This window comes from Lepisma saccharinum, chromosome 17, assembly GCF_977018435.1.
Source record: "Lepisma saccharinum chromosome 17, izLepSacc3.1, whole genome shotgun sequence".
NCBI lineage: Eukaryota > Metazoa > Arthropoda > Insecta > Zygentoma > Lepismatidae > Lepisma > Lepisma saccharinum.
The window spans coordinates 59,150,235-59,177,709 of record NC_139245.1 but is presented as its reverse complement, the minus strand read 5'-3'; the positions used below and the strand labels follow the sequence as shown (position 1 = coordinate 59,177,709).

Sequence of the window (27,475 nt, the reverse complement as noted above, 5' to 3'; positions counted from 1 at the left end):
CCTGACAACGTAAGTAGAGTAAATTTCTGTAATTGGGTTTTGCAGAATATTGTAGATGGTATTGTTGATCCACGGTTAATATTTTTTTCGGATGAGGCATGGTTTCACTTGCGTGGTCATGTTTGTTCACAGAACAATAGATACTGGAGCACTGAAAATCCCCGAATAATACACGAAGTTCCGTTACACGATGCAAGAATTGGTGTGTGGTGTGCTGTAAGTGCCAAAAGAATAATAGGGCCTATATTTTTTGAAGACACAATAAATTGAGAGAGGTATCGCACACAAATACTCGTGCCGTTTTTTCAGTTGTTATCAGATAATGAGAGACAATATGGGTACTTTCAACAAGATTCGGCCACAGCCCATACCGCCGCTGATTCTTTGGACGCTATAAGGGAGGTGTTTGATGACAGAATAATTTCAAGAGGTTTATGGCCTTCACGTTCGCCAGATCTTACCGTATGTGACTATTATTTGTGTGGGAACCTTGAAAAATAGAGTCTACCGAAATAACCCTCATAGCGGGAACCTTGAAAAATAGAGTCTACCGAAATAACCCTCATAGCATCGACGAACTAAAAGACAATAAAAGGGCAGAACTAGGAAGATTTACGGAAGAAGAACTTTTGCGTGTGAATCAAAATTTCATCAAACAATGCCAGGAATGTGTAAATGTAGGTGGACATCACTTTGAACAACTCTTATAACACAGGTTAGTGCTAGTTTTGCAATATTTATATAAATGTCTGCATATGTCCATAAAAATATGCAGGCATTACAGGCCGCAAATTTCGGCACCTCCGTCAGCGCCGCCCGCTACGTTTCTCCCGATCTCTCGGCTGCAGATCGAAATGGACGCACGGTAGTATAATCACAAGAGGCTAGTGATAGATTTTTAATAAAATTAAAGTAGCTAGGTTATACAGACGTCCTGAATTTCATAGGACAGTCCTTTTTTTTTTAATGTCATATCCTGCAGTCTGCAACGCTACACAGAAAAAAATGTGCCTATTTTTCAACAACGTCCTGTGAAATGGCCTGCGAAACATCCAGATGAATAATTTACCTGTGTGAAATTGTTCGTGCCCTTTAAATTGATAGTTTTGTTAGTTTGCAAAGTAATAATTGTAGATCTATAAATATTCTCACTCGCGACCTTAGGTTGACTGTAAAGCTTACATTTATTGCTTAGAAGCAGATATTGCATGCAATCTTTTCGTGATATGACATGCAAAGTACCGAGTTTTGACTAAGAGTACATCCAATGTCGTTTTGAATATTGAAAATAGCTTTATTCTGGGTATTTTCATATTTTATACCTTATGAGGTGATAACTACAAGTGCAGCAACTATTGATTAATATTTTAATATTATTTCACAATGTATGGATGCTTTATGATAAGAAAGTAAAAAAAAACACACGCACACAAGAAAGACAGGGTACTACTTTACTATACCTGAGACACCTATCAATGATTTATTTCGCAATTTTTTACATTGCTAACGTACTATTCTGCATTGCGGAACATTTCTTTAGGTGAAATAATAAATTTCTAACGAAAATAATGTCTATTTCTTACATCAACGAGTACTTGCTGTTGTTCCTTATTTCCAACAAACCATCCACGGGTAGCCACAAAAACCATTGACGTTAGCCCAAAAATTCACGATAGCCCCACAAACCATCACGGGGACGAGATATGCCTACTAGGTTAGGTTAGGCATGTTAGGTTAGGTTCCATTAGCACTCCTTTCGTTCAATTTAGCATATACGGACAATACGAGAGTGTATTGTGCTCTCGTGCAGAAAGCAAATGGCAGCATCAGCAATAGCGCATCGGATATAGATTTTCGTAGAAAACCACATGCATTCGCATTAAAATGGATCAAAACTACATTCCCGAACATCAACAACGCTACAGAAAATGATTTGCGTAAGTACTTTCTCCTGTAAATTTGAAGAAATCCGTCTCCGGTATAGTAAAGTGTTACCAAAGACAGTAAGAACAAGAAACAGAGGAAGGTTAATCTGTAAAATTAAAAATATAATCAAAAGGAGGAAGCAAATGAGGAGAAATGAAAAGTGAAATAGATAAGAAGGAAACACCTCTGTGGCAGAATGTTTGAACGCTGTGGCACCAGGGGTCCTGGGTTGAATTCCAGCTTGGGCACGGATGTTCTTTGTGAATGTTCTTTCATGAACTTAATCGTATCGTCACTCATATAGTATAGTGTTGCAATTAGCCAAAAGTGACGGAGAGGCGATGTTAAATAACAAAAATCCAAGCAAATGAAGAGGAACATAGATCAAAGAGAATTGTGCAATATTTCAGAAGACATATAAGCACCATGACTTTTCCTTTGTCAAAGAGATGGGAGGAGTGTGCACTTGACTCTTTGCTCTTTTAGTTATAGCTGCAATCCAAGAATATCCTGCTTTTCCTTTCAGAAAATCTTGTCCCCCTAAATTACACCAACTACTGATTAACTTTTATAACTACTAGATAGCATCCAAGGGCTTTTTCCTATTACTCCATCAGTCCTCTGTGTATAGAGGTGTCTCCTAGAGAGAATCCTAACTTCAAATGTAATTCTGAATGGAGCAAAGGAGGAAGCTGTGGGACAAAGATCGAAAGCTGCTTTCTTGTTTTCAAACTGAGATTCTTGAATTCTTCTTCTAATCAACTATTCAAATTATAATCAACTGATAATCTCTAATACTGCAGAAGCAGTTGTGAAGGTTATAAAAGTGAAGACAGGGACATGTAAGGGAGGTGTAGAAGTTATTCCTGTAAACTAAATAAATATCTCTCATTCACACGCACACATACGTATGTATATATATATTAATTGAGTTGGTGATTTTAGCCCACTTTATGTACATTAGGGCTAATCAGGACTGAACCTACAGTTTTAAGTGGGATCCGAACCACTATGTGCCTCAACCTGGTTTCGAACATTGAATAACTTTGAAAAAGTAGGCCTACTCATTCAATGTTATGTTATTATTCCTCTTAACTAGGAATGGATAATTTTTGGTAGTAGAAAGTGAAAAATGGTCTACAGACAGCAAAGTGTATGTTTTTTTGGAGTATCGCCTTTCTATAACGCTGAAATAGCATGACATTTCATAGCATGGCAAAAATGCGTTACTGATTATGTTACACAGTTTTGCCTAGAATCCCATAGAGGGTATCCTCAATTTCCCTGTTATGTTTTGAAAACAGAAGTTCGGAAACCAAAACTTACAGGTACTAAAATTCTGACATCAAATCGAATGCAGTCTTCCGGTCTCCTGTAAAAAAAATATTATCTCCCAGAATGACGAGATTTAATATATATATTTTTCTTTTTTTATTTGAGAAATACTGAATACAGAGAGAATCCATTTTATATCAGGATATCAAGAGAGAGAAAAATAGAAATTAACAAATGAGAAGCACGCACACATATGTAAAAAGAATAATAAAAAATAATAATAATAATAATGAAACAATAACTAGGGTATAGAGTACAACACACATAAATTTGCCGTTGCATAGATACGAATTTTTGTTTCGTCTCCCTCTCTCTTAGTATCACGTGTTCTACCCTGCTCGAAAACCTTCGCTATTGTTGCCATATTGTCATTCCATTCCTGGACACACTCGCGCAAACATCATTGAAAAGAATTGAATAGCGCTCCAGCTCGCGGTTCACACCGTTCGGCAGGGACGGTAATGTGGCAATATAGCACGGCGTAGTGGTTGCTTCTTTTATGCAGTGCATGTTCATTGGCAAGCTAGTAACTAGTGTTGCCAACTGTAATAATGAAGCACTATTTCTGTAACGGAAGGGGGAAGGCAGGTAAAATGATGGTGAGTTTTGTTGGATTGGAAGCACCATATTTTTATTTTATACTAAGTATTTTACCGGTTTGACGTTGTGTGCATGTATTGCGTGTGTGTATGTGAAAGCGTGTGTTTGTTAATGAACGTTAAATTTCATAATGCCTCCAGTTCTGTCAAAGTTGAAATCAAAAACCTTGCATAGCCAAGCTCAGGAAATTCTAAGCAACATGCACGAGTTCATGAAGGAGGAAGCCAGTGAAGGTGTTAGCATCCCAATACAGCGGCTGCGACTGGAGTTCCTGAATGAACAATCAGGGCTATCATGAACGATAGACAATCTCTTGAGATGTCAGAAGGCCCCTCCCCATCATTCCACACTCTCGGGAAAGAGCGACAAGGACCAGCAACCAAATCGTCAGTGGATGCTTTCGATGAAAACGTTATCCGTAGGCGCATATACAACTATGCTCTGCGTGAAAATGAAGTGCCGACATTGAAAAAATTGCATGTCAAATTACAGGCGGACATACATTTTGCGGGAAGTCAAGAGAGTTTGCGACATTTGCTGCGAAAGATGGGATTTAGGTGGAGGATGAGGAGGCTGTCATTTTTGCTGCTTAATGCGATGCATATTGTTTTCTGTGTTAAAATTGCCATGCTTTGATGGGTGACCAAGTTCATAGCAGGGCCGGCGGAAGGGGAGGGCGAACCGTGCCACCAGCCAGGGTGGCAAAATTTGAAGAGAATAGAAAAATAAGCCTATTGAAAACTGTGGTCGAGCGAGATATTCTTTTGCGCTTAATAGTATTGAAATAGCATAAGAAGTCTCATTATTTAATTTATGTTTTGATGTTTTACTTAGGAATATATTGATTTTCAATTTCCCGTTGCTGCGTAATCACCGGGGGGGGGGGGGGGGGGGCGAAATAGATCGGCATCTACCGCCACCGCCCAGGGAGGCAATATGACTAGCGCCAGCCCTGGCTCATAGCAAAAGAAAAAGCCGCGCAGCTTATCGTCTAGTGGCAGTATATGTACTTGTTATTGTTGTGGAAGCCGGCATCGTTTGTAAATGTAGAACAAAGGCAACCGACTTTTGCCGATCAGAGAGAGGAAATAATAATAATCCTTGAGGAGGAGTGTTGTGGTCCAATTGCAAGACTAGTAGAGGAGAAGGCTGGGGCCATACCTGATCATGTGGTCCTTGACGTCAGGCATGACGTCACGCACGGACAGATCGCTCTACGCTCCGGTTTCATAGCCAAATCAAAGCAGTAATTGTGAACAAAAAAGAGCCATAATTATGCCCAAAAGCTAATTGGGAGTGAATACACAGACTTACTTAAGATCCGACATAACGTATGTCCTTACAGTTGGATTACACAGCCATTTACGCACACATTTTATCGGTAGTTTATAAGTCGTCACATTCCTCTGTGAAACATTAGTTTCATGTAAAATTGGGGTTAATACACCTAGTAATGCATTTTGTTAGGGCAGAAAGAAAAATATATGTTGACTGCATAAAATAATTTTGTTAAATAAAGAAAGGCAGAAAGCCAAAATTATGGATAAGTTGAATATGTAAAAGAAAACAATCTCATCTATTGCTCTCTTTTAGGAGTGAGAGAGGAGATGTTTTCACTTCTTCAAATTTGGTAACTTTGCTTCAACTATTGGTATTTATTTCTTAATTAATTTTCCTTATTCAGATTACAATTCTGAGTCTTATGAATCTTTGAACTACACAGGGAGGAATGTGAGGAAGTTCCGTGTGTATTTTGTAACAAACACTTTAAAAAACTTTTGACTGAACGAAAACTTGAGACATAGAACTGAAGAAAGTTGAGGGTCACTTTATATACGTATATATATAATCAGTGGGATGTCGAACAGGGGTGCCCACAGGCGGGTATGTGAAAGCTGGTTGAGTCCACTTAACTTTGGGGGGGGGGGGATTGTGATGAAAATTTGACTGAATAAATAATAGAACAATGGAGGACGGAAGTTGAACTACGTTGTCATTTAAGCATCACTCGTATATAAATAGCAAGTTGTGTATTTCCAAGGGAATTATAACAGTTACTATATTGTATTATTAGTGTTGTTAACGAGACTAGACACGAGAAGAGATGACATTTTCACCCAACGAGACATAAAAGTGTTGTCTCTCGGCAACACGGTATCTACTATTTGAGGTGACAATATCCAGCCAGCTACATGTATTACATATTAAACCTTAACTTTTTCGTGAATTCTGATGTGGAATTACCCTTGGTGGGGAAGTTTCCAACTCTATAGTAAGGAAATTGAGCACTAGGATGGGAGATAGCCAAGTCTTGAGTATTAATTACTGTTGCGCTTAGACTGTTGTGGGAATTTTGGTATGGCGATTGAGAATTAAATTATTTGGAGGAGGTCGAGATTCAACTCTTCAATACCAACAGTGAACCTAAAATTGACATAGGAATTTTGGTGGGGGACTGGATATTAAATTGGGAGGGGTATGCTTGCAGTTTTTTTATCTTACTATACTCGTGAGAGCCTTTATTAAAAAATTACAATATTATTATTTTTTATTCTAATAATTGTAACCCAATTGAAGTGTATGGTAGCCTGATGTTGTGTAATGAGACTACTGGTATCGCAATCCACTAACAAGTCTCGTTAGATGCGATGTGTTCAGTTATATATTGTCGCCCGCTGTTTTTATTTTTTCATCGGAGATCACGACACGTCGCAACACCTCACTGAAGGCATTGTGAACTGCAACACCTCACAACCCATCAGGGTGCGAATTCATTGAAAACTGGTGAGGGGGAGAAAGTTCGTAACCTACAACCCCCTCCCCGCAAACATATGTCTGAATTATACAATGTACATATTTGTAATGTTATTAAAAGTAAAAATAAATTACTCAATTAAAATAATTATTGTGATTATTAATTAGAAATTAATTTGTTACTTTCATACATATCAGATAGTGTATAGCAGCTAACTAATTCCATTACTAACCGGTTAAAGATGTTAATAAATTATGACATAATTGAAGTGGTTTTACTATGTGTAAGTTTTCGTTTACTTTGTGCTTTATGTTAATGTAAATCAATTAGATTTCATAGTTATTATTGTTTTGCATTCTTGTTTTACTTTTACTGTGCGTATTGATGTAGATTTGTTAATGATCTCTTGAGACAGAAAGCATTCAACACTCACAACTACACTAATTTGTGTGTGTTTTCAATATTATTCTTAGTAAAGTATATTTGAAATTAAAAGTAATTGCTTTTCTTTTCATTGTTATAACAAAAACTCTTTCCCCCGGGAAATTTTTGGATGTTTTTTTTTGTGGCCAAGATTGTTGGTGGGGGGGGGGGGGAAATCCCCCTCGTCCCCTCCAGGATTTCGCACCCTGAACCCAACAATCCAGAAATACAAGAAAAAAGGAGCGAAAAGAACAAAACAAATCAGCCTTTCCACGTTTCTTTCCGTATGGGGTGAAGACTCAGCTGGGTTTTGTCCGCCCATGATGTCACACCCGCAGCAGTCGCGAAAAGAGGCGTGTCTGACCCCAGCCTTTCCTTCTAGTAGTCTTGGTCCAATTGTCGCGGTGCCCGTTCCAGTGTATACGGGTTTTGGGAGTGAACAGTTAGAACGCCAGCAGTGCATTAATGCAATGAAAAATAATATTTTTTTTTATTTTGTTTGAAATCACTGAAATAAGGAATCGTATGAAGTCTTCTTTGCAGCATTTTTGGTAATTTTACATATGTGTTAGTTTATATTTTGCGAATTTTTAGTCCATATGTATGTAGCTACATACAAAGCCACTTGTTAGTACATATTAATCCTAGTCCTGCTATAATGCATGACGTTTAAAACTCATCGTTAGATAGACCTGAATTCTCTAATTTTCTTGTTGTACTTAACAGCTGTGCATCGGCGCACTGCAGCGATTTTTCTATCTTCTCCATTAGCAACACTGCTTCTTTAGTTCTGGCGCTCATCGCATGGCAGAAATATCTGTGCTGGACTCTAACAAATATTAATTTCTCTTCAGCTGCTTGATTCACGCATTTCTGAAAGCCTGCTTAGATAGATGGAAGCCTGGAGGATCGTTTAGTGTATTGTACCTTGTTTGTAGCCTATAGAGAAGTGACCTTTGTTCCAGGGATAGCCTTGAGGCTTTTGTGTAAAAGAAGTTGTTACATTTGCTGTTGGTACATGGGATCCGGATGTGAAGATGTGGGAAGAGTTTGTTAGTGAACAGTTGTCCATTCATGATTTTGAAAAGAAATGTTAGATCTGAAACTTGACGGCAAAGGGACGGATCGTGAATTTGAAAAGTGGATAGAATTTCATTGTTTGGAAAATTTGCAAGGGCTGGACATCTATGTTTGACTATTCTGATAAAGAAATTTACCACTTTGTTTGTTCTCTTTATATTACTATCACAGGCCATTGACCAAATACAGGAACCATATTCAAGAATAGGTACAACACACGTTGTAAAATAGGTTTTGAGGGCAGAAACATGTGTGATATCTGTAAATTATCCCAAGGATTTTCATGGCTCTCGAAGTTATGTCATCTATATGGTGGTTGAAAGTTGGTTTGCTGTCAAATGACTCCAAGATCTTTGTGCTGTTGTATGAACGGGATGATTTTGTTGCATAATCTATAGGATGTCGCTGTAAAATTTGATTTGAGGGTAAACCTCATGAAAACAGATTTCTCGGGATTTATTTTCAGATTCCAGTCGTAGCACCAGCGTTCAATGTGTGTGAGATTGTCTTGCATGGAACGTGTGTCTTCAACTGAAGCCATGTTTCTAAATAACTTACAGTCATCAGCATACAATAAAATTGAGCATTCTGGAGAAATATATTCATGAATATCGTCCATGAAAAGAGTGAAACACAGGGGCCCTAGAGAACTTCCTTGAGGCACACCAGAAACTACAGGGAGCAATGACGAAGAGCAACCAGATATGATAACCTTTTGCTTTCTATTGTGCAAGTGAGATGAGAGTAATTTAAGAAGAGGTCCGTGAATGTTGAATCTGTTTGAAAGTTTTTGGATGAGTTGTGTATGAGGGACAGAGTCAAAGGCTTCAGAAAAATCAAAGTAAACAATATCCATGTCTTGCTTGGCACTCAGGCATTTAACTGCGTTGGTGAGCAAACAAGCAAGTTTTGTGTCACATGAAGCATGAGGAAGATAACCGTGTTGAGTGGGAGAAAGGAACGGAGTAGCATGCAGAAGGACATGATTGGAAATTATTTTTTCGGCTACTAGTGCAAATTAGGGATGGCCAGATCCGGATCCGGTTGGTTCCGGATCCTAAACATTTTTCGGATCTGGATCCGGAATTTTCAGATCCGGATCCAGATCCAGATCCAGTATTTTCAGATCCAGATCTGGTACTTTTGGATCCGGATCTGAAATTTTCGGATCCGGATCCGTTTTGCCATCCCACATGCGCTTCTTTGGAAAGTAAGAATGTGCTTATAACATATTGTTACCTGCTAATATACATATATATATATATATAATATACATACACATATATACATATATAGTGTGTGCGCGCGCGTGCGCGATTTGTAATTAATTAATACACTTACAAGGGAGGTCTAAGAATCCCCCTCCGATTTCCATGAAACTTGCAAGGCTTGAATGAAGAAATACGTGTTTTTTTGTTTCGGCAAAAAATTTGTTCTAGGGGGCAACCACCTCTCAAATGTTAAGATGATGACAAATTGAAGTGGGGATCTGGCCCCTGTGTTCCCCTCCAATTTGCATTAAACGTGGCAGGTGTATAGTAGGGATGGCCAGATCCGGATCCTAGCGGATCCGAAATCCAGATCCAGAACTTTTTTTTTTAATTTGTAGAACTGTAACTGTAAAACAATTGTATAATTTTTGTATAACATTTCTATCTTGTTATATGTGTTAAAGGTTTCATACTGGAATGGAATGTCTCACATTTATGTGTGTTTTCATTCCCCCCCCCTCAAATGTCAAGATGAGGAGAAATTGAAGTGCGGATCTGACCCCGAAACCACGTAAATATGGCATAGGAAGAAACAGGGGGCATACGGCCTCTCTATACACCTGTCAAATTTCATGAGAATCGGAGGGGGATACAGGGGTCAGATGATCCTCACGTCAATTTGTCCTTATCGTGACATTTGAGGTGGGTTTTGCCCCCCAAAACAGTTTTTTAGCCGAAACAAAAAAAACACGTATTTCTTCCTTTGGACCCCTCTATACACCTGCCAAGTTTCATGAAAATCGAAGGGGGACACAGGGGTCAGATCCTTACTTCAATTTGTCCTCATCTTGACATTTGAGGGGATTTTGCCCCCTAAAACAGATTTTAGCTGAAACAAAAAAAACACGTAATTCTTCCTTTGCGCCCCTCTATACACCTGCCACGTTTCATGGAAATCGGAGGGGAACACAGGGGTCAGATCCTCATTTCAATTTGTCCTCATCTTGACATTTTGCCCCCTAAAACCGTTTTTTAGCTGAAACAAAAAAAAACACGTTTCTTCATTTGAGGCCGTTTATACACACACCTGCCAAGTATCATGGAAATCGGAGGGGGACACAGGGGTCAGATCCTTACTTCAATTTGTCTTCATCTTGACATTTGAGGGGATTTTGCCCCCTAAAACCGTTTTTTAGCTGAAACAAAAAAAACACGTAATTCTTCCTTTGGGCCCCACTATACTGCCAAGTTTCATGGAAATCGGAGGGGGATACTTAGATAACCTCCCTTGTTAGTCTTACATTTTGTAATTATTTAACACTGCATATATTATAATGTTTTATTTTAATTTGTAGAACTGTAACTGTAGAACAATTGTATAATTTTTGTATAACATTTCAATCTTGTTATATGTGTTAAATGTTTCATCCTGGAATGGAATGTCTCACATTTATGTGTGTTTTTATTTCCAATACATTTGAATGAATACATATTCGTTTCAATGGCATTTACAAAATCACCTCTGACATGTGTGCACGAGTGTGTTAGCCGATGCGTAGCAAAGTATTCTAGGATCAACACTTGAAAAAAATTATTGTAGGACAAACGAAAAATTTATTTGTAATCGAAGATCATAATACCTTTTAAGGTGTGGTAATATTATAATGGGATTGAGATACGAAACTCTCGGATCCGGATCCAGATCAGGAACTTTCGGATCCAGGTCCAAAACTTTCAGACCCGGATCCGGTTCCGTTTGGCCATCCCTAGTGCAAATGCAGGAAGTAAGGAAATCGGACAATAAGAAGTAGCGTGAGTTTTGTTTCCGTGTAGGAACTATATTTGCTTGCTTCCATGCAAGAGGAAATACACCCTCGAAAAAACATTTGTTAAATGTTTGCTGATTGGTTTGGATAGAATATGGGCTAATCGTTGTAGAAATATGCCGGGGATATCACTAGGAGCATTAGCTTTAGAACATGAAAGAGATTTTAATAATTCGTGGACTTCATTGCAGTTGAGATTTGAGAGAGTGTGTAAGGAGTGATGGGCTTGACTTCAGGCAGTGCAGTAGTGGTATTATTTGTAAAGTTGCTGTGAAAATACAAGTTAAAACGTGATGTGTGCTCCTTCTTTGTTCCAGATTTACCATCCCAGGAGATTTGAACAGGAATACAGTTGTGTTGTCGGCATGAGTTACGTCCAGAACATTTTGGGGTTTTTTGCAGCACTTTCCGTCACAGTTTGAATGTAATTATTATAGTCTCTTTGCATTAAGTTTTTGCTATGCTTTCTTAATTGAGTAAAAGTGTTCCGTGTATGTACATTTGGGACTTGTTTCCACAGGATCCATGCATTCTTTTTGTTCTTCATCGTAAGTTTCGTCTCTTCACTATACCACGATGGGAATCGGTATGTTTTTGTTTTCATTTCGGGCACGTGATCTTTAATTATACCTGGCACACAGTTCATGAGGAAATCCACTGCTTCTTCTGCTGGGAGGGGGTCCATCATTGGCCACTGTACAAGGCTGGTGACAAGAGAAAGCTGCTCCCAGTTGACTCTTTTCCAGTTGTAGACTGGTCTGGAGGAGGGGGAGGGTTTGGGGCCTTTTCCAGGGACTTGGATTTCGGCATGAACGGGGGTGTGGTCCGAGTCGATGAATTGCTCACCAGGCTTGGCCTTGACCTTTGTGTACGAAGACAGCAACAGGTCGAGACTTTCTGTGCATCATGTGGGGAAGTCTACAAATTAATGAAGTCCAATCACTTTGATGTAATGATCAAAAAAACACCTGTCATCATTGTCTGTGCAGAGGACAGAGTTCAACGATGACCATTTTATGTGAAGGTTGAAATCGCCCATAAGAATAATGTCAGTTTCCTTCATAGCATTCAGCACAGAATCTAATAATGCTGACAAGGTTGCAGTGCCAGATTTTGGGGGTCTATAAAAACAGCCGATTAAAAGTTTTTGTGAGCCTATATTTACCTGAGTCCATATTATTTTGCATGACGTCTCCAGATCCAGACGTCTGATGCAGGGCCACTTGTTGTTTAGCAGTAACATTGTTCCGCCTCCACATGAACCTCTATCGTTGCGGAATACCTGAAAGTCCTTCAGGGGTATTTGACTATCGCCGATCATTTCATTAAACCACACTTCACTGAAACCAATCACGTATTCGTGAAATTCACTACAAAACATATCCAGAGTCGATAGCTTTTTGGTTAGACTTTGCACACTTTGGTAGTATATACAGAAACCGCATTCTTCACGGGAAACCGCCTGGGGACCGGGGTTGATATGAATGTCACCTGCCAGCAGGAGGGATAACGCAGCAACCAAGAGGCAGTGCTCGGTCGAGCCACGCAGCTGGCGGGAAGCGTTGTTCTTGCGTCTTCCAGAAGCTGTCCTTGCGAGACTTCGATCTGAGCTCATGGCCAAGAAAGAAAATTGCCTGTAACTAAGCGACCAGTCCTCCACACACTTGCAGTTGTCCAGCATTTCTTCTCTTGCAATACTTCGAGTCCACATCACAAGTAAGACAAGCACGACACCACCCAAGCAAGCGGAAAACAGTTGAAATTTCGGAGCATTTAGTTTTGAAAAAAAATTGTTGCATTATTAGGGCTTGAGAAGAGTCTGTATATCTGTATATTGGTTTTGTTTTGTTTACTTAAAAAAATATTTTCTTTTATGAATTTGATTGAATTTTGTACTCATAGTAGCAGGACCACAAACTGATATCAGCTGTTATTCATGACATTAGCCTTCCAGAACATTTAATCTAAAAGAGTTTGAAAGATATAAAGAAATGTCGTGCTATTTTATTATTTAATTAAAATGGAATAAGGGGGTGAGAAGGGGTACATTTTGTCTTTGTAGCTCACTAATCAGTGAGAATAATATCTACTGGACGACCGAAGTTAGATACTTATGTTAAACGAAACATGACTAGTTCAATGCTTGCAATTTATTAAAAATGAAATAAAAGTGTTCAAACTTATTAAAATTAGTTTAATCTTTAAAGATATTATTTACATACTTTGAAACTATTAACATTTTGGCTTAAGAGGCAGTTTTCTTCTGGATATTTTTTACCCAGAATGCATCCTGCTGGGTTAACAATGGCAAACTTGCAAACAGAACAATTATGTGAATCAAAATTTCATCAAAAGATGTAGGGAATGTCTGAATGCAGTTGGCCACAACTTTGATTAACTCTCGTAACACAGGTTAGAACTCGTTATGCAATATCAATATAATTGTCTCCATGCTAAAAATATCTGCGTAAACTTAAGCGGGACGTTATGGATTGAAAATGCTGACATCTGTGTGATTCCTTGCCACCTGTAGCCACGTGCTAGCTTGGCATATGTATACACATCAGTAACCCTTATCCAACAGAATTCTGCCTTTTATCATTATTGGGCATAACCTCTTGCACGTGTGTAGTTTTTCTCAATGGGAACATTTCAAATGTGTAGTTTTGAAACATGCTGCAATGTACAAAAAATGTAGCTCGAGAAGTAATATTTGGAGAGAGATTTTTTTTTTTTTTCAGAATTACAGGGCTTTTAGTCCAGGTGAAATTTATAAATTGTACATCTCAATAATGTAAGGCAGAAGAAGAAAGAAATAAAATTTCTTAACCCTTCTTTAGGTGGTTGCAACACTGTGAAATATACTGCACATGATTGCTTTTGTGTAGCTGAATGTTGTTTCTTTGTCTTTGTTCTTACAGCCGGACCCCGTGGCCGAGTGGTTAGCACATCACGCTGCAATGCTAGGGGTCCCAGGTTTGAATCCCGCTCGGGCATGCTTGTTTGTAAACTGTCCATTCATCAATTTCATCATTTCATCCCTCATCCCCATCTTCGCAAATTAGCCAGGAGGCACAAAACTCAAAGTAAAATAAAACAAATCAATCAATTGCACAGTTGCACAGTTCTGCTGCACTTCTAAGCCACGTAATATTACAATGCTAACATCAGTCGTGTGTTTGGTGTACAGGTGTCTTCCATGTACCTAACTATGTCAGAGGAAAAATATCAATGTATTCCAATGTTGTACAGAAGTGGGTTAATGAGAGAAGGGAGGAAACGTAGCAATGTATTAGTGCCAAATGTGAATATGAAAGTGCCGCATTACCAAAAGTGAACATGCCTTGCTTTGGTTGTTATGTTGTTAGGTATGTGGGGCAACTGTGCACCAAGCATGTAACTGGCATCAACTTTATAATATTACATCATTTCTAAAGAGCAGCAGAAAATTGCAGCTGATCACAGAAAAAACGAAGGAAGAACATTTTGCACTCATGATGAGTGTATTTTACTTTGTATTTCATACCTGATAGCTACTTTCAGGGTTGGGAGAGAGATGTATGCCATGTGCCTATGCATGTTAGAGAAAATGGCATGCCTAACCGAGGGTTATAAAGGGGACTGGTATTTAGTATACATCTGTGGCCACTGCAGACCAAAGTGAATGAAAAATGTAGTATTTAGAAGTGTTACATTCCTACAAACATGCAAAGTTTCATTGAAAATTGCCTGATACTTCTTTGGGGGGGGGGATAATAATAAAAACAGTGTTGCTAGCTTATGCAAAAAATTCCAAAAGTTCACTTCTGACAAAAGCCCTATGAACCAAATTTGCAGGCAAGTATGACAAAAATACTCTTTGAGGATATGTGATGCCCAGCCCCAATTTGAAAAAGAAAGAAAAAGATAAAATGGAAATTATGCTACTTTTTAGTCATAATTTTTGGGAAATTTTGAAAATTTGACATATCCTCCCTGAACCCTTGTTTCTCACACATTGTTAAAGTGTTTTGTTCTCAATATTGCATGTGAAAGTATGAAGCAATGGTTGAAGAGTTATAGCCCATTTTATAATGTCTATTCGATAATTCTCACAGGGGAAAGCAAATAAATTTTCAATTCTCGCTTGTTAATAATAATAAAAGTGGCTATATTGTTTGTAATTCGATTATGTCATACCCAAATAAGTATGTCTTTAACACAGTCTCAAGTCATTTGTAAAAGTAGGTAATATGTAATGAATAGAATATGTAAAATGTCAATAAGTGTGTCTGCCAAAGAAATACTTTCTGAGTTTAATGTAACTGAGCAGAGATTCCATATGTCCCCTGTGCCGCAGAGTAATCTACCAATAATGAACTATACAGGGTTATTACAAATGATCTTTCCAATTACAAACTTGAATAATTCACATTTAATAACACCCAGATACGTGAAAGTGGTACCAATATAAAGTGAAACTCAAAAAGTTTTGTATTACATTTGGTTCACAACATCACATCACATGTGCTCAATGTGAACTCCCTGTGTCACGTGACACACATGGAGCCTGTAATCCAATTCCTGCCATACACATTGCAACATTGGATGATCTACTAATACAATGCCCTCTGTGATGCAAACACGAAGATCCTGAATGGTAGGGGGTAAAAGTGGCCGATACACTTGTTATTTGACAAAACCAGACAGAAAAAAGTCACAGGGTGTAAGGTTAGGTGAACGTGGAGTCCAATGCAAACGTTCAGTATCGTCATGGCCAGCATGCCCAATCCATCTCTTTGGTACTCGCCTATTCAGTTCACGTCTGACATCTAAGTGGAAATGGGGTGGTGCCCCGTCCTGTTGAAAAATTAAACCTTCGATAAAATGTTCCAGTTGTGGAAGAAGCCATGTCCGTAACACGTGTAGGTACGAAATCCCCGTGATTGTGTTCTCGTCGAAAAAGAAAGGGCCATACACCTTTTCATGTCTGATAGGGATAAAAGACATTGAGCTTGGGGGGGGGGGGGAGTCGCGTCCATGCTCCACCTAAGCCCTAGGATTTTCCAGACCCCAGATCCTGATGTTATTTTGTGCCCTTTGCCAAAAAGGTGGAAGGATGCTTCATCGCTGAACACCAATGATTCTGTGAAACCATCAGTTTCCATTTCGATTTGCATGTCCTTGATAAAGACAGTCTCTTGGCTTTGTCATCCAGTTTCAGGGCCTGCAACAATTGCAGACAGTAAGGATGGAACCGCAAACTTTGCGTAAAATCTTCCACACAGTTTGTTGTGGGATGTCTAATTCTCTGCTGGCTGTGGTGGTAGATTTCTGTGGACTTCGTACGAAACTCTCTCTCACATGCTCCACAGTTGCCTCGCTTACTGATGGATGGCTGGTTGACTTCCGCTTGCAGATGCATTCCCTTGCTTTAAAGTTAGAATACCACTTACGGATACTGGGCCGACTGGGTGCATCTTCACCAAACTTCCTTCTGGAATTACGTTGCACAGTGATGTCAGATGGCAGATGTCAAAATCCAGCACACAAAAAGCCTTCCTGTCTTCATTGACAGACATTTTCTCTCCTATCGCCCCTAGCAACGAAATCAATAACTACGTGACAGTTGTAAAAACCACTGAAACTTTTTGAGTTTCCCTTTCCATTGACACAACTTTCATGTATCTGAGTGTTATCAAACATGAGTTATTCAAGTTTGTAATCGGAAAGATCATTGCTAATAATACTGTATTTCACAACTTTAACCAATAAGAGAACATTCTAAAAGAAATAAAAATTAGGAAACGGCCATTTTCATGCCACTTGAATCAGAAGGAAAAGGTAGCAAGATAGACTGTACTCAACCTGGGTAAGTTGTGTTCATCTCAGTTCCAAGTCCGAAAGATCTGCCAAGCCACGACCCTGTTCAGCTGGGCTACCTAGCAAATGACATGCCTCGTTTTAGTTACCTCACATTACCCAAACACAACTTGAAATCATTTACATTACAAACTACCTCCCCCCAAAATATCCACTTTAGAAGCATATACTGAATATTTTTTGAGAATAGATAATATATCCTCCATACTATTTCTAAATTGCAATACACAAACATTTGCAATGATCCAGGCCAGGGGTTGAGAAATACAGGTTGCAGGTCACCATAGTGCCTGAAAATTTTCACCTGGCACTTGAATTTCCAAGTGCAATTCATTTTTGTAATAACTCAGGTTCACTTGTGGAAATTTTATTTACCCATTTTTCTTTTAAATAGCAAGAACAGCATTTGCTTTGTCGTCTTTCTGTGTTTTCTGTATCACATGTATCATTAAATCAGAATAATAAACATGCCATTATCAAGAGAGTTTGTGTAATATGCACCTTGTAACTTTACTCCCTATTGGCAGGGAATCATTATTACCTTAGACACTGGCACTAGAACATTGTATTTTCATTAGATTAGGCACACACAGGAGATGTACTATGTGGATTTTTCAGCGAAAAATGCAGGCTCGACCAGGACTTGAACCCGCTTCTCTGGCATTCTGTGCTATTGCTCTACCACTGAGCTACCAAGCTGTACTGGCTTTGCCGGATTTTTTGCTGCTTCTGTTTTACCTGTGCAGAATCGTATCTTCTAGTGCTATCACAATGGGATCTGTTGCCTTTGGAACACTGTAGACTTTGATGTTGCTTCTTTCCTTCCAGAGTAGAGATGTCAATTCATTAGATTAGGCACACACAGGTGTTGTACTACATGAATTTTTCAGCAAACACTGCTGGACTCTTCCCTTCATGGGTAGAGAATCATGGTATCACTGTTCTTTGGCTACCTTTTAGTTTCAGTTTCAAAATTCAATAGCCATCTTTCTTTGTATACCGCGTGAGGCACCTAAAAGTACCAGCTGAAATAGCGAAGCAACCAGAAACAGTAGCGATGTGAGGTTTGCGGGAAACAATAATATCAAATGGGGCTCGTAAATCGGAGGTATGGGGTGGTTCGAAAAATATCGACAAATGGGGCATCTGGAGCAAAGTCATATTTTTTTAAATGGAACGATATACAATAACATGCATAATATAAAAGAGCACACGCAGAGAAACACAATGCCGTTGGTCTCATGCATCTACTGCACATAGGAACGAAGATATGGCCATGTGAAAATATGTAAACAAACTAACAAGTGGCTCACTTGACCGTCAGTACCACGGCATGTACAAGTATGAGATGTCGGAAGCCATTGGACAAGATGAAGACAGAACGTGTTAAAGGAAGAAAAAATACAGTAGACATCATCAGCACCATGTATTTGACAGTGTTACAGCATAATGAAAATGACCATGACAGTATGTTGAAGAACCACTGCGTAAGAAGCGAAAACCTGTCAAAGTGTGTGTTCAAAGTGGTGGCCGTCAGCTGCGATACAGGCAATGAGGCGCCCATGCAAAGATCGTTGCACAGAAAGTAGCATCTGGGGAACGAGCAGGCCATTTGACAGGCCCTCCACATCCAATCCAACGATTTGGAAATGTATTTTCCACACATGCTGTAGCGCGTCTTGCACTGTGAGCTGGGCACCCGTCATGTTGGTACCACATTTCCCTCCTTGTCTCAAGTGGTATGTCCTCCAATAGTACAGGCAGTTCATGTTGTAAAAACTGTATGTATCGGTCAGCATTCAGTGTCCCTTGTATAAAAAAAGGGCCAATGAGATGTTCACCCACTATACCACACCACACGTTCACACTCCATGGGCGCTGGCGTTCCACTTGGCGAAGCCAATGTGGATTTGTCACCGACCAATAGTGCATGTTCCTTAGGTTGACATTTCCATGATTGGTAAAAGTTGCCTCGTCAGTGAAGAGGATACGTGACAAATCGGGTGTGTCGTGTCGTAACATCCATGTGCAAAACCGAACACGGTCCACAAAATCATTCCCGTGAAGTTCCTGATGGAGGGAGATATGATATGGGTGAAACTTGTGTGTGTGTGCAGAATGCGCAATACACTTCGCTGACTCGTCCCAGCATCCCTGGCAATATAACGGGAGCTAACGTGCGGATTCACAGCAACAGCGGCGAGAACATTTGTTGCACCTGCCTCACCTGTAGTTGGCTTGTTCCGCACACGTGCTCGTGGTGTTACACTTCCGGTGTCTCTTAATTTAATAAATAACTTACCAAACAGACGTCGAGATGGCTGTCGTCTGTCCGGATATCTCTGCGTACACACGGTAGGCTTCTGAGGCATTCCCCATAAATCAGGATCATGTCCGCTTTTTCTATGTTTGTGAACACCATAATCTTCGCTCTTACCACTACGCGAGTGCTTGCTATGAACTAACACGATCTCGTGGACCTGCTATCAAAACTTGCTCTGCGTAAAGGCAGTTCTGTCAGGCACCTGAGAAGTCTTACATGACGTGGTACTGACGGTCAAGTGGGCCACTTGTTAGTTTGTTTACATATTTTCACATGGCCATATCTTCGTTCCTATGTGCAGTAGATGCATGAGACCAACGGCGTTGTGTTTCTCTGCGTGTGCTCTTTTATATTATGCATGTTATTGTAGATCGTTCCATTTAAAAAAAATATGACTTTGCTCCAGATGCCCCATTTGTCAATATTTTTCGACCCACCCCATACCTCCGATTTACGAGCCCCATTTGATATTATTGTTTCCCGCAAACCTCACATCGCTACTGTTTCTGGTTTCTTCGCTATTTCAGGTGGTACTTTTAGGTGCCTCACCCGGTATACTTAGATGAACCATTTTTGAGCAGGGTTAGCAGATCTTGTGATTTGTCTAACAGCTTTCTGGAGAACTGTCACTAATCTGGGAATTCATCTGGCACACTATTTCTCTAAATGGAAATAGTAAAAAATGATTCATTCCATTTAGCAGAAACTTATTTTCACCCCCTCCTGGGTAATCGATGCACAGGTATTCTGTGATCTTCCACGATATAGACTCCTTCTTCCTATTGTCTGTCATCAATGACTCAAAGAAAGGAAGAGGGCCTCCCTGATGAAGTAGTGGAACCGTCGTCATCTTGTAATCAAAGGGTTCCAGGATTGATACCTGGTGGAGGCACATAGTGATTCAGATCCCACTTTAAACTGTAGGTCCAGTCCCGATTAGCCTTACGGGGCATAAAGTGGACTTAAGATGCCAACCTGGAATTTGCTCAAACTCAATGAGCATCTGACCACACCTAAAATATATTATGCCTGAATTTTGCAATCCATAGGATGGGTCTTCATGTTTTTACATAACAAGCATCTCCTTGCATATTTTTTTTTTTCCAGAATTCCCCTTCAAGAACAACTCTGACTTTATATTTCTCCACCACACTTCTTTCATGTACATTCAGCTGACAGAAAATCTAGATGAAGTTCAGTGCTTCAATTTTCTTATGTAGTACACAGATATGCATCACCCTTCATCACAACACATATTAACACAAAAATACCATGTCTTTGAAATGTGAGAAACAAGTCGAGGCTGATCTTTATTGAATAACCAAATGGATGTGTAATTTTTAGATTAGCTATTTTCAGGGCCACACATTCAGAAGATAATCCTGAATTAGAACCCAAATCTAGAAGATTGCAAGCATTACTTCCTTCTATTAATTTTTATATTCTTTAAGTTTTGATTGGAATCTTAAGAATGGTGTCTCAGATCACAGTTTAATTTCAGATAGTTTTATTTTCCATTCTTCTGTGAAATCAGAAAATAACATTAATATTGAAGTAGATGAAACAGACTTAGAAATCCATGAATGTGGTGCATAATTCTAAAATCCTTGGTTTGATCACAGATTGACATCATCTCATTCAAAAGCATGTGTGTGTGTGAGCTGTATTGATTTTTTTGTCTTCAATTTGAACACCAAGATGGATAAAATTCATGATATTTATTTAAAAAGTAATTTTTGATGTTCTTTTTATTTAAATCAATTTTTTTTTTAAAAAAAAAAAAGCTGCTTAAAATTGCTTGTATGTTTCTTAGGCACCATACATACAGGGTGCTCGGAAATTCACATTCATCTGTGAACGTCATTCACTTCTGTACCTTACGTAACACCTCATTTAACATGGTTGTAATAATTGATACACTTTAGGTCATCAGCTGATCTTCTGACGTCATGTACTGCCTTCCCGGTTGCATACCAATACAGGCACATCAGACACATTGTCATGGTTGTAGCACGGAAATGGTACGTGGGTTCCTATTGTCTACTCAGTCCCCTCTACTAGCCCTAGAACTTTGTAAGGGGAATTTCCGAGCACACTGTATAGATAGATGCTTTCTTATAGAAAAGCTTGTTCTAGTAAATGACCCTGTAAAATATTACAACAGTATGATTAAAGCAAATTAAAAATTACATGTTAATATACGTTTTTCTGTCTCTGATACTGTATGGACATATTTGCTGTGTGTGTTAATGATAATATAATAATTTCAGTAACTTTACTTACAGTGAAAATAAAACATTCTGGATGTGCTATATAATTGTAACTTAAAATATTTGTGTAGTCCTTGTAGCTGAATTATGGCAATTTTTTAAATGATATAGTATGCAAAATATCAGCTGCCATGTTTACTTACAGTTTAATGATGACACTATTTTATGGTTTAACATGATTAGTATTTTGTATAATTTTCTACACAAAATGTTCGCTATTTCTGCTTGTAAATATTATTGAATTTTAAATCAAGGTAAATGTAATTATGTTTACAGTTTAAATAACATTTCCTTTCATGTGAGCTTTACCCCATCAGTACATATATTTTGTTTCCTTTCTTAGAGCCTAATAAACACCATTAAATGCTTACGAGATTAATGTACTTTCACCAAAAGTGATTCTGATATCTACACAATCCTTATGTATATTATTCTATAAATTATTTCTTTATTAATTTCAAACAGTGATTTTTTAAAAATATATATCACCTGATTTAATTTGCGAACCACCTTGTTGAACACCGTCTAATGTTTGTGTGTAAAATGTATTTTCAGATTTCAAGTGCCTCCTCCTCATCAACACAGATGGAGTCTGTCCCTTTGCCCTCACTACTGAAGGTAGAATCTGACCTCATGACGTGTTCAGTAAAGGGTGAGTCCCAAGATATTCCTCTTCATGACGAGTCAAATGAAAACACTTGGCAGCCATCATTATCATCAGTTAATAAATCTGAACCAAAGGAAGAACAAATGAAAGACGAAGAGCCAAGGGATGTTGCTGATAGCTACTTTCACATATATTTGCACTCTGGTTCTGGGATGAGTGAATTCTTGTCAGAGGATAAACAGTTTGGTGCTGTTGCATCCAACAGTAAAGAGAGTGACAATGTTAAAGTAGAGTCTGTAGATGTGAAGAGTGAAATCACAATTGAAGATGAATGTCCAGCTGCAGACACACAAAGGTGAGTGCATGAAGTATTTTCAAATGAGTACCACAATACTTTCATCAGGGGTAGAAAAATACAGGGCACTCAGTTGCCATAGTGCCTGGAAATTTTCACCAGGCAACTGATTTTTCAAATTCAGTTCTAAAAAAAAAAAAAATCATTTTCTTTAGTTTGCTTACGGAAATTTACATCAATTTTTTTTAAAATAACTAGTACAGTGTGTGTTTTTTTATGTTTACATGTTTTCTGTATCACATAAAAATATATCAGAATAAATGGACATGCCACTAAATTTTTACACTGTTGCTAGAATACAGAGTTAGCCATATACCATGCGTCCATTTCGATCTTCAGCCGAGAGATCGGGAGAAGCGTGGCGGGCGGCGCTGACGGAGATGCCGACATTTGCGGCCTGTAATGCCCGCTTATTTTTATGGACATATGCAGACATTTATATAAATATTGCAAAACGAGCACTAACCTGTGTTATAAGATTACGGTTTTAATTTTAGTAGCTTAATGGCTGTATGTGCCGATGATTTTGACACGCCCACCTCCTGTGAAATATGGCGTAGAGGTTTGTTTGGAGAACGTTCTAACGCTGCACCAATATCATCGAGTTTTGCTTCGGTTAGAATCCGTCGTTTTTGCTTAGGTGTTTTAAAATTTAACAATCCAGTTTCTCGTAATTTAAGGACAAGATGTCTAACCGTATTTCTATGTGGAGTTGAAACGCCTGGGAATTTCTGTACAAATTGCCTACACACGTCTGGACACGAGTCTGTTTTCATGTACGTTTCATGCATAATAAATCTTTGTTCTAACGTGAATCTTGCGGCTGGCATTCCAATCGTCTAACTGACACAACACACATACACACTGCAATAACACAAACAAGTAACTGCAAGTAACCAAGAATAACACTCTTGCGCACAGTACGAAATTAACACGCTTTTGGTTTACATTGCTCGCCACTATATTCACAGCTCTGTCTTCATCTAGTTGCGAAGGAACAAAACAACTCGAGCTCGGAGATTTCGGATTGCAAGGAAGCTCACGAAAACCATTCACTTTTAACGGTTTCGTCTGCAGCGTAATCTTGATACAGTGTTGCACATTCGAAACCTCCAAAAGATTCCCATCGCCATAAAACTCTTTCAAGGATATAAACTTAAGCAGGACATTACTGGTCAAAATTATGATTAAAATGCTCTATTATCTGTGGCTCTTAACATCGTTTCTAAAGCGTATTTTTTTGTGTATATAAGGGCAGAACTTGGATGAATTACAGATGATAAATTATAACACAGGTTATTGTTCGTTTTGCAATATTTATATAAATGTCTGCATATGTCCATAAAAATAAGTGGGTATTGCAGGCCACAAATGTCGGCATCTCCGTCAGTGCCGCCTGCCACGCTTCTCCCGATCTCTCGGCTGAAGATCGAAATGGACGCACTGTATTAGATTGTATTGTGTAGTTATTCATGCTATTTCCTGTAGAACCTTTTTTGGGAAGACCAATCCGGCAAATGAATTAATTACTTTCAAATAACATATTGTATATTTGTGCATATTACTCACTATTAAAGGAAAAAAATATGTTAAATAGTATTAATTAATTTAACTACTTACGTGAGTGAGTATGGAGTCTTATCAGGACAATGTTTCGGAGGTCAGACTGCCTCCTTCATCAGGTTCGTGGATGTTTCTATGCACCGAGCATAGTGTTGAATGAGGATTCGGTTAAGGGTTAACACTTCTTTTACGTGGCACTATGCTTGCTGCCTAGAAACATCCACAAACCTGATGAAGGAGGCAGTCTGACCTCCGAAACATTGTCCTAATAAGACTCCATACTCACTCACGTAAGTAGTTAAATTAATTAATACTATTTAACATATTTTTTACTTTCAAATATTGTATTAATTAATAAATTCAATGTCTTAAGATCATGTTTAAAAATGTGTAGCTTTATCGTATTTGGATTCATGGCTTTTTCAACTGCAGTTGAAAATAAAAAAACGGTTCTTGAGAATAAAGGGCTAGCACCTTAATTATTTAATTTTTTTCTGACCATGACTTTTATCGTTCTCCCTGGAAAATTTGCTCACCTTGAATGTTTAGTTGTATTCAAAATTGCTTCTTATATATGTGAACAGGCATTGGGTTCCATGCAAACAGCTATTAAAGAATCAAGTATTGAAAACAAAATATGGAGGCCTGGCAAAAAGTAGCATGATCTGGTAACTATCGATATCTTTGCAAGATAAGTGTAAAATTTTGCTTTTAATTTTGTTTTACATATAAACATTTTCTGTTGTTTTTGTTCACAAAGATGCATTACAACAAAGTAGTGAATAGGAATTGCAGCTTTCCTGGCAACGTGATTCGAACAAGTGTTCTTCGTTTTCCAACCAGGTTAATTTGGAGTTCGCTTCCAACGTTTTGAGGGCATACATTGCTCTCATCTTCAAGGAATGTAGAAATGGAGGCCAGTGTACGTTAATATTCATGACTATAATGTGGCGAAGTTTGGATTCTGTCTCCTATTGTCTCTCTCTGGATCCTGGTGTTTTCATTGGCTGGTGTCTTGTTTTTACGGAGGAGTGGCTACTCACAGGGAATTCCTTGAATTCCAGGAATTCTGCATGAATTATTGGCTCCGGGAATTATGTGTGAATTCTGCTTGAATTTTTCTCTGTACGGGTGAAAAATTGCAACTTTTATTAATCCAAATCCTATTGAATTTATACATATTGATAAATACTCTGAGGCGAGGTTTTCACAATTGAGTTTTTATTTTTATCGAGGAAGGAAAATAATGTTGTGTGAAAAATAAAACAGAATTCTCTCGATCTGTTTATTTTGTTACTGTCCTTTGTAGAGCAATGTGACAGACGGAAGATTATTGCAAGATAAGATTTCTTGAAGATGATTTGAGTTTGAAATTCTTACAAAATTAACAATTTTTCGCAGGTTCGAATATATACCATAACATTTGTGTGACTTGTGTTTGTAGATGTATTTCGAGTCTGAGTATGTGAAATGGCAAATGTAAATTAAGGACCTTAAATTAAATGTTTGAAATATACCGTTTAATTAAATTAAATTAGAATTTTTGGACACATTGGAATCACACAGACACTTATATTGTTACTATATTTGTGTGTGCATATCAGTGGCGCAACCACAATGGGGCAGGGGGCATTGCCCTCCCAACCTTGAATGGAAATCATTTCTAAGGAGGGCAAGGGGGCAAACATTGATGGCCAAGGGCACCTGCAGAGGGCACAGAGGGGCAATTATCCCCCTCGATTTTAAATTTTATGCAAATAAAAATACATTTCATAAAATGTTCTAGCTAGCTTCGCTCGCAATACCTGGTGTTCTTAGTCTCGTCAACTTGAGAGCCATAGCTAGGGAATGGCGGGAGTCGGCCCTGGCCGCCGAACAATCTAAATGATAAAAGTTGTAAAAGAGAGAATGCCATAGCACCTTGTGAAATTATTTGCACCCTATTAAATCAATATTGTTTTCAGTTGCAAAAAAATGGATTAAAAATTTTCTTGTTCGCTTCACTCGCAATGTGATTGTTTTCTGTAATGCATTGTAAATTACCAGAGAGAGAAATAAGACTTCTCTTAATGGATTTTGTCTTAAAATGCATGAACAATTGTTGGGAGGAAAAGGAGCATGCACATTTGAGAGACAATTTACGCATATAATTTTTGCTGTTGGTTTGTTATGAGGTGGATGAATTGATTTTGTAATGAATATAAATAATAGACCTATATGCTGTGTTAAAATATATGTATGTATTAAAGAAACTTTGAATATGTACACAATTTAGTGTTGGCATGTATTTTCTTATTTTACATCACTCCATTTTGAATTTGTGTAAAACATATATTGTACGTGAAATTTATACATGTACAAAAAGAATAATATTCGGAATGCATTTATCATGCATTTTCTACCATTCAAAAATTCAGTTTGTGTACTTGTTTTCCATTATTAATTAATATGAGATTGAACATTTAAAAAAAAAAATATTTAAAATATTTTATTCCAACCAAATGCTTTAACACAGACTTCTACCCCCTCTTTGTGTAATTTTACGAGGATGATAACGTCTTTGACACTACCAATTATAAAAATAATGATATTCATAATAATGTCATTATTATTATTATTATTATTATTATTGGTACGTTTATCATGGTACTTGCCCCCCCCCCCCCCCCCGAGAGAAAAGTTTGTGGTTGCCCCTCTGGTTCATGTGTGTGGGTGTTGAGAGGCGGTAATACGCAAGGTTGAAATAGAGAAAACATCTGCTTGTGGCCTTGAATTTTTTGAAAATTTGCCATTTGGAGTTTCATAATGTAGACGACTTATCCAATCTTGATCATTAAATCCAAAGATTTAACCGAAATTACTGTATTCAAGAAAATTACAATTAAACAAAATTAAGTGCAAACCCTCTATTTTGCCTACACCCTGTACTGGTTATTCATTAAGACATCAATGATTGCAGCTGAGAATTTCAGCTACACATGGAAGAAACCTGCAATCGGTGGAATCACAATCCAAGCCCAAGAATCTGCCAACAATTTTCAGGACACCCTGTATTGAATTAATAGGTAACCGGATATGAGTTTACATTGACAATCACCTATCCTATATACAGAAGACATATGTGATGTTACTTGTACTTAAAATAATGTCAACACCCCCTTTTATTTTTCTTCACTTGTCAAACTGAAACTCATGGGGTGAGGAGAGGAATTCAACACTCCTACTGATGCAGAGTAACATATCTCATAATCCCTTCCCCAGGCATTACCCAAAGATATCCCACTTCCAAGCATACACTCGGCTAGCCATCTGCTGAAAAATAGAGAAGACGATTATGCA

At 38.3% G+C, this 27,475-nt stretch overlaps 1 protein-coding gene across 5 annotated transcripts in view; it reads left to right on the top strand.

Annotated features, from left to right (window-relative positions):
• The window catches only part of LOC146001316 (uncharacterized), a 46,437-nt gene that overhangs the window by 6,265 nt on the left and 12,697 nt on the right, over nt 1-27,475 (top strand). For 2 of the 5 annotated variants that reach the window (XM_083138630.1, XM_083138627.1), the window contains exon 2: nt 22,167-22,573. In XM_083138630.1, the coding sequence (XP_082994756.1) occupies nt 22,197-22,573 (377 nt within the window). In that variant the 5' untranslated portion in view covers nt 22,167-22,196. Of the gene's footprint in view, nt 1-8,648; nt 8,853-11,473; nt 11,581-21,243; nt 21,363-22,166; nt 22,574-27,475 lie in introns of those variants that run through there. The other 3 variants (XM_083138628.1, XM_083138629.1, XM_083138625.1) reach the window with 3 other exon arrangements.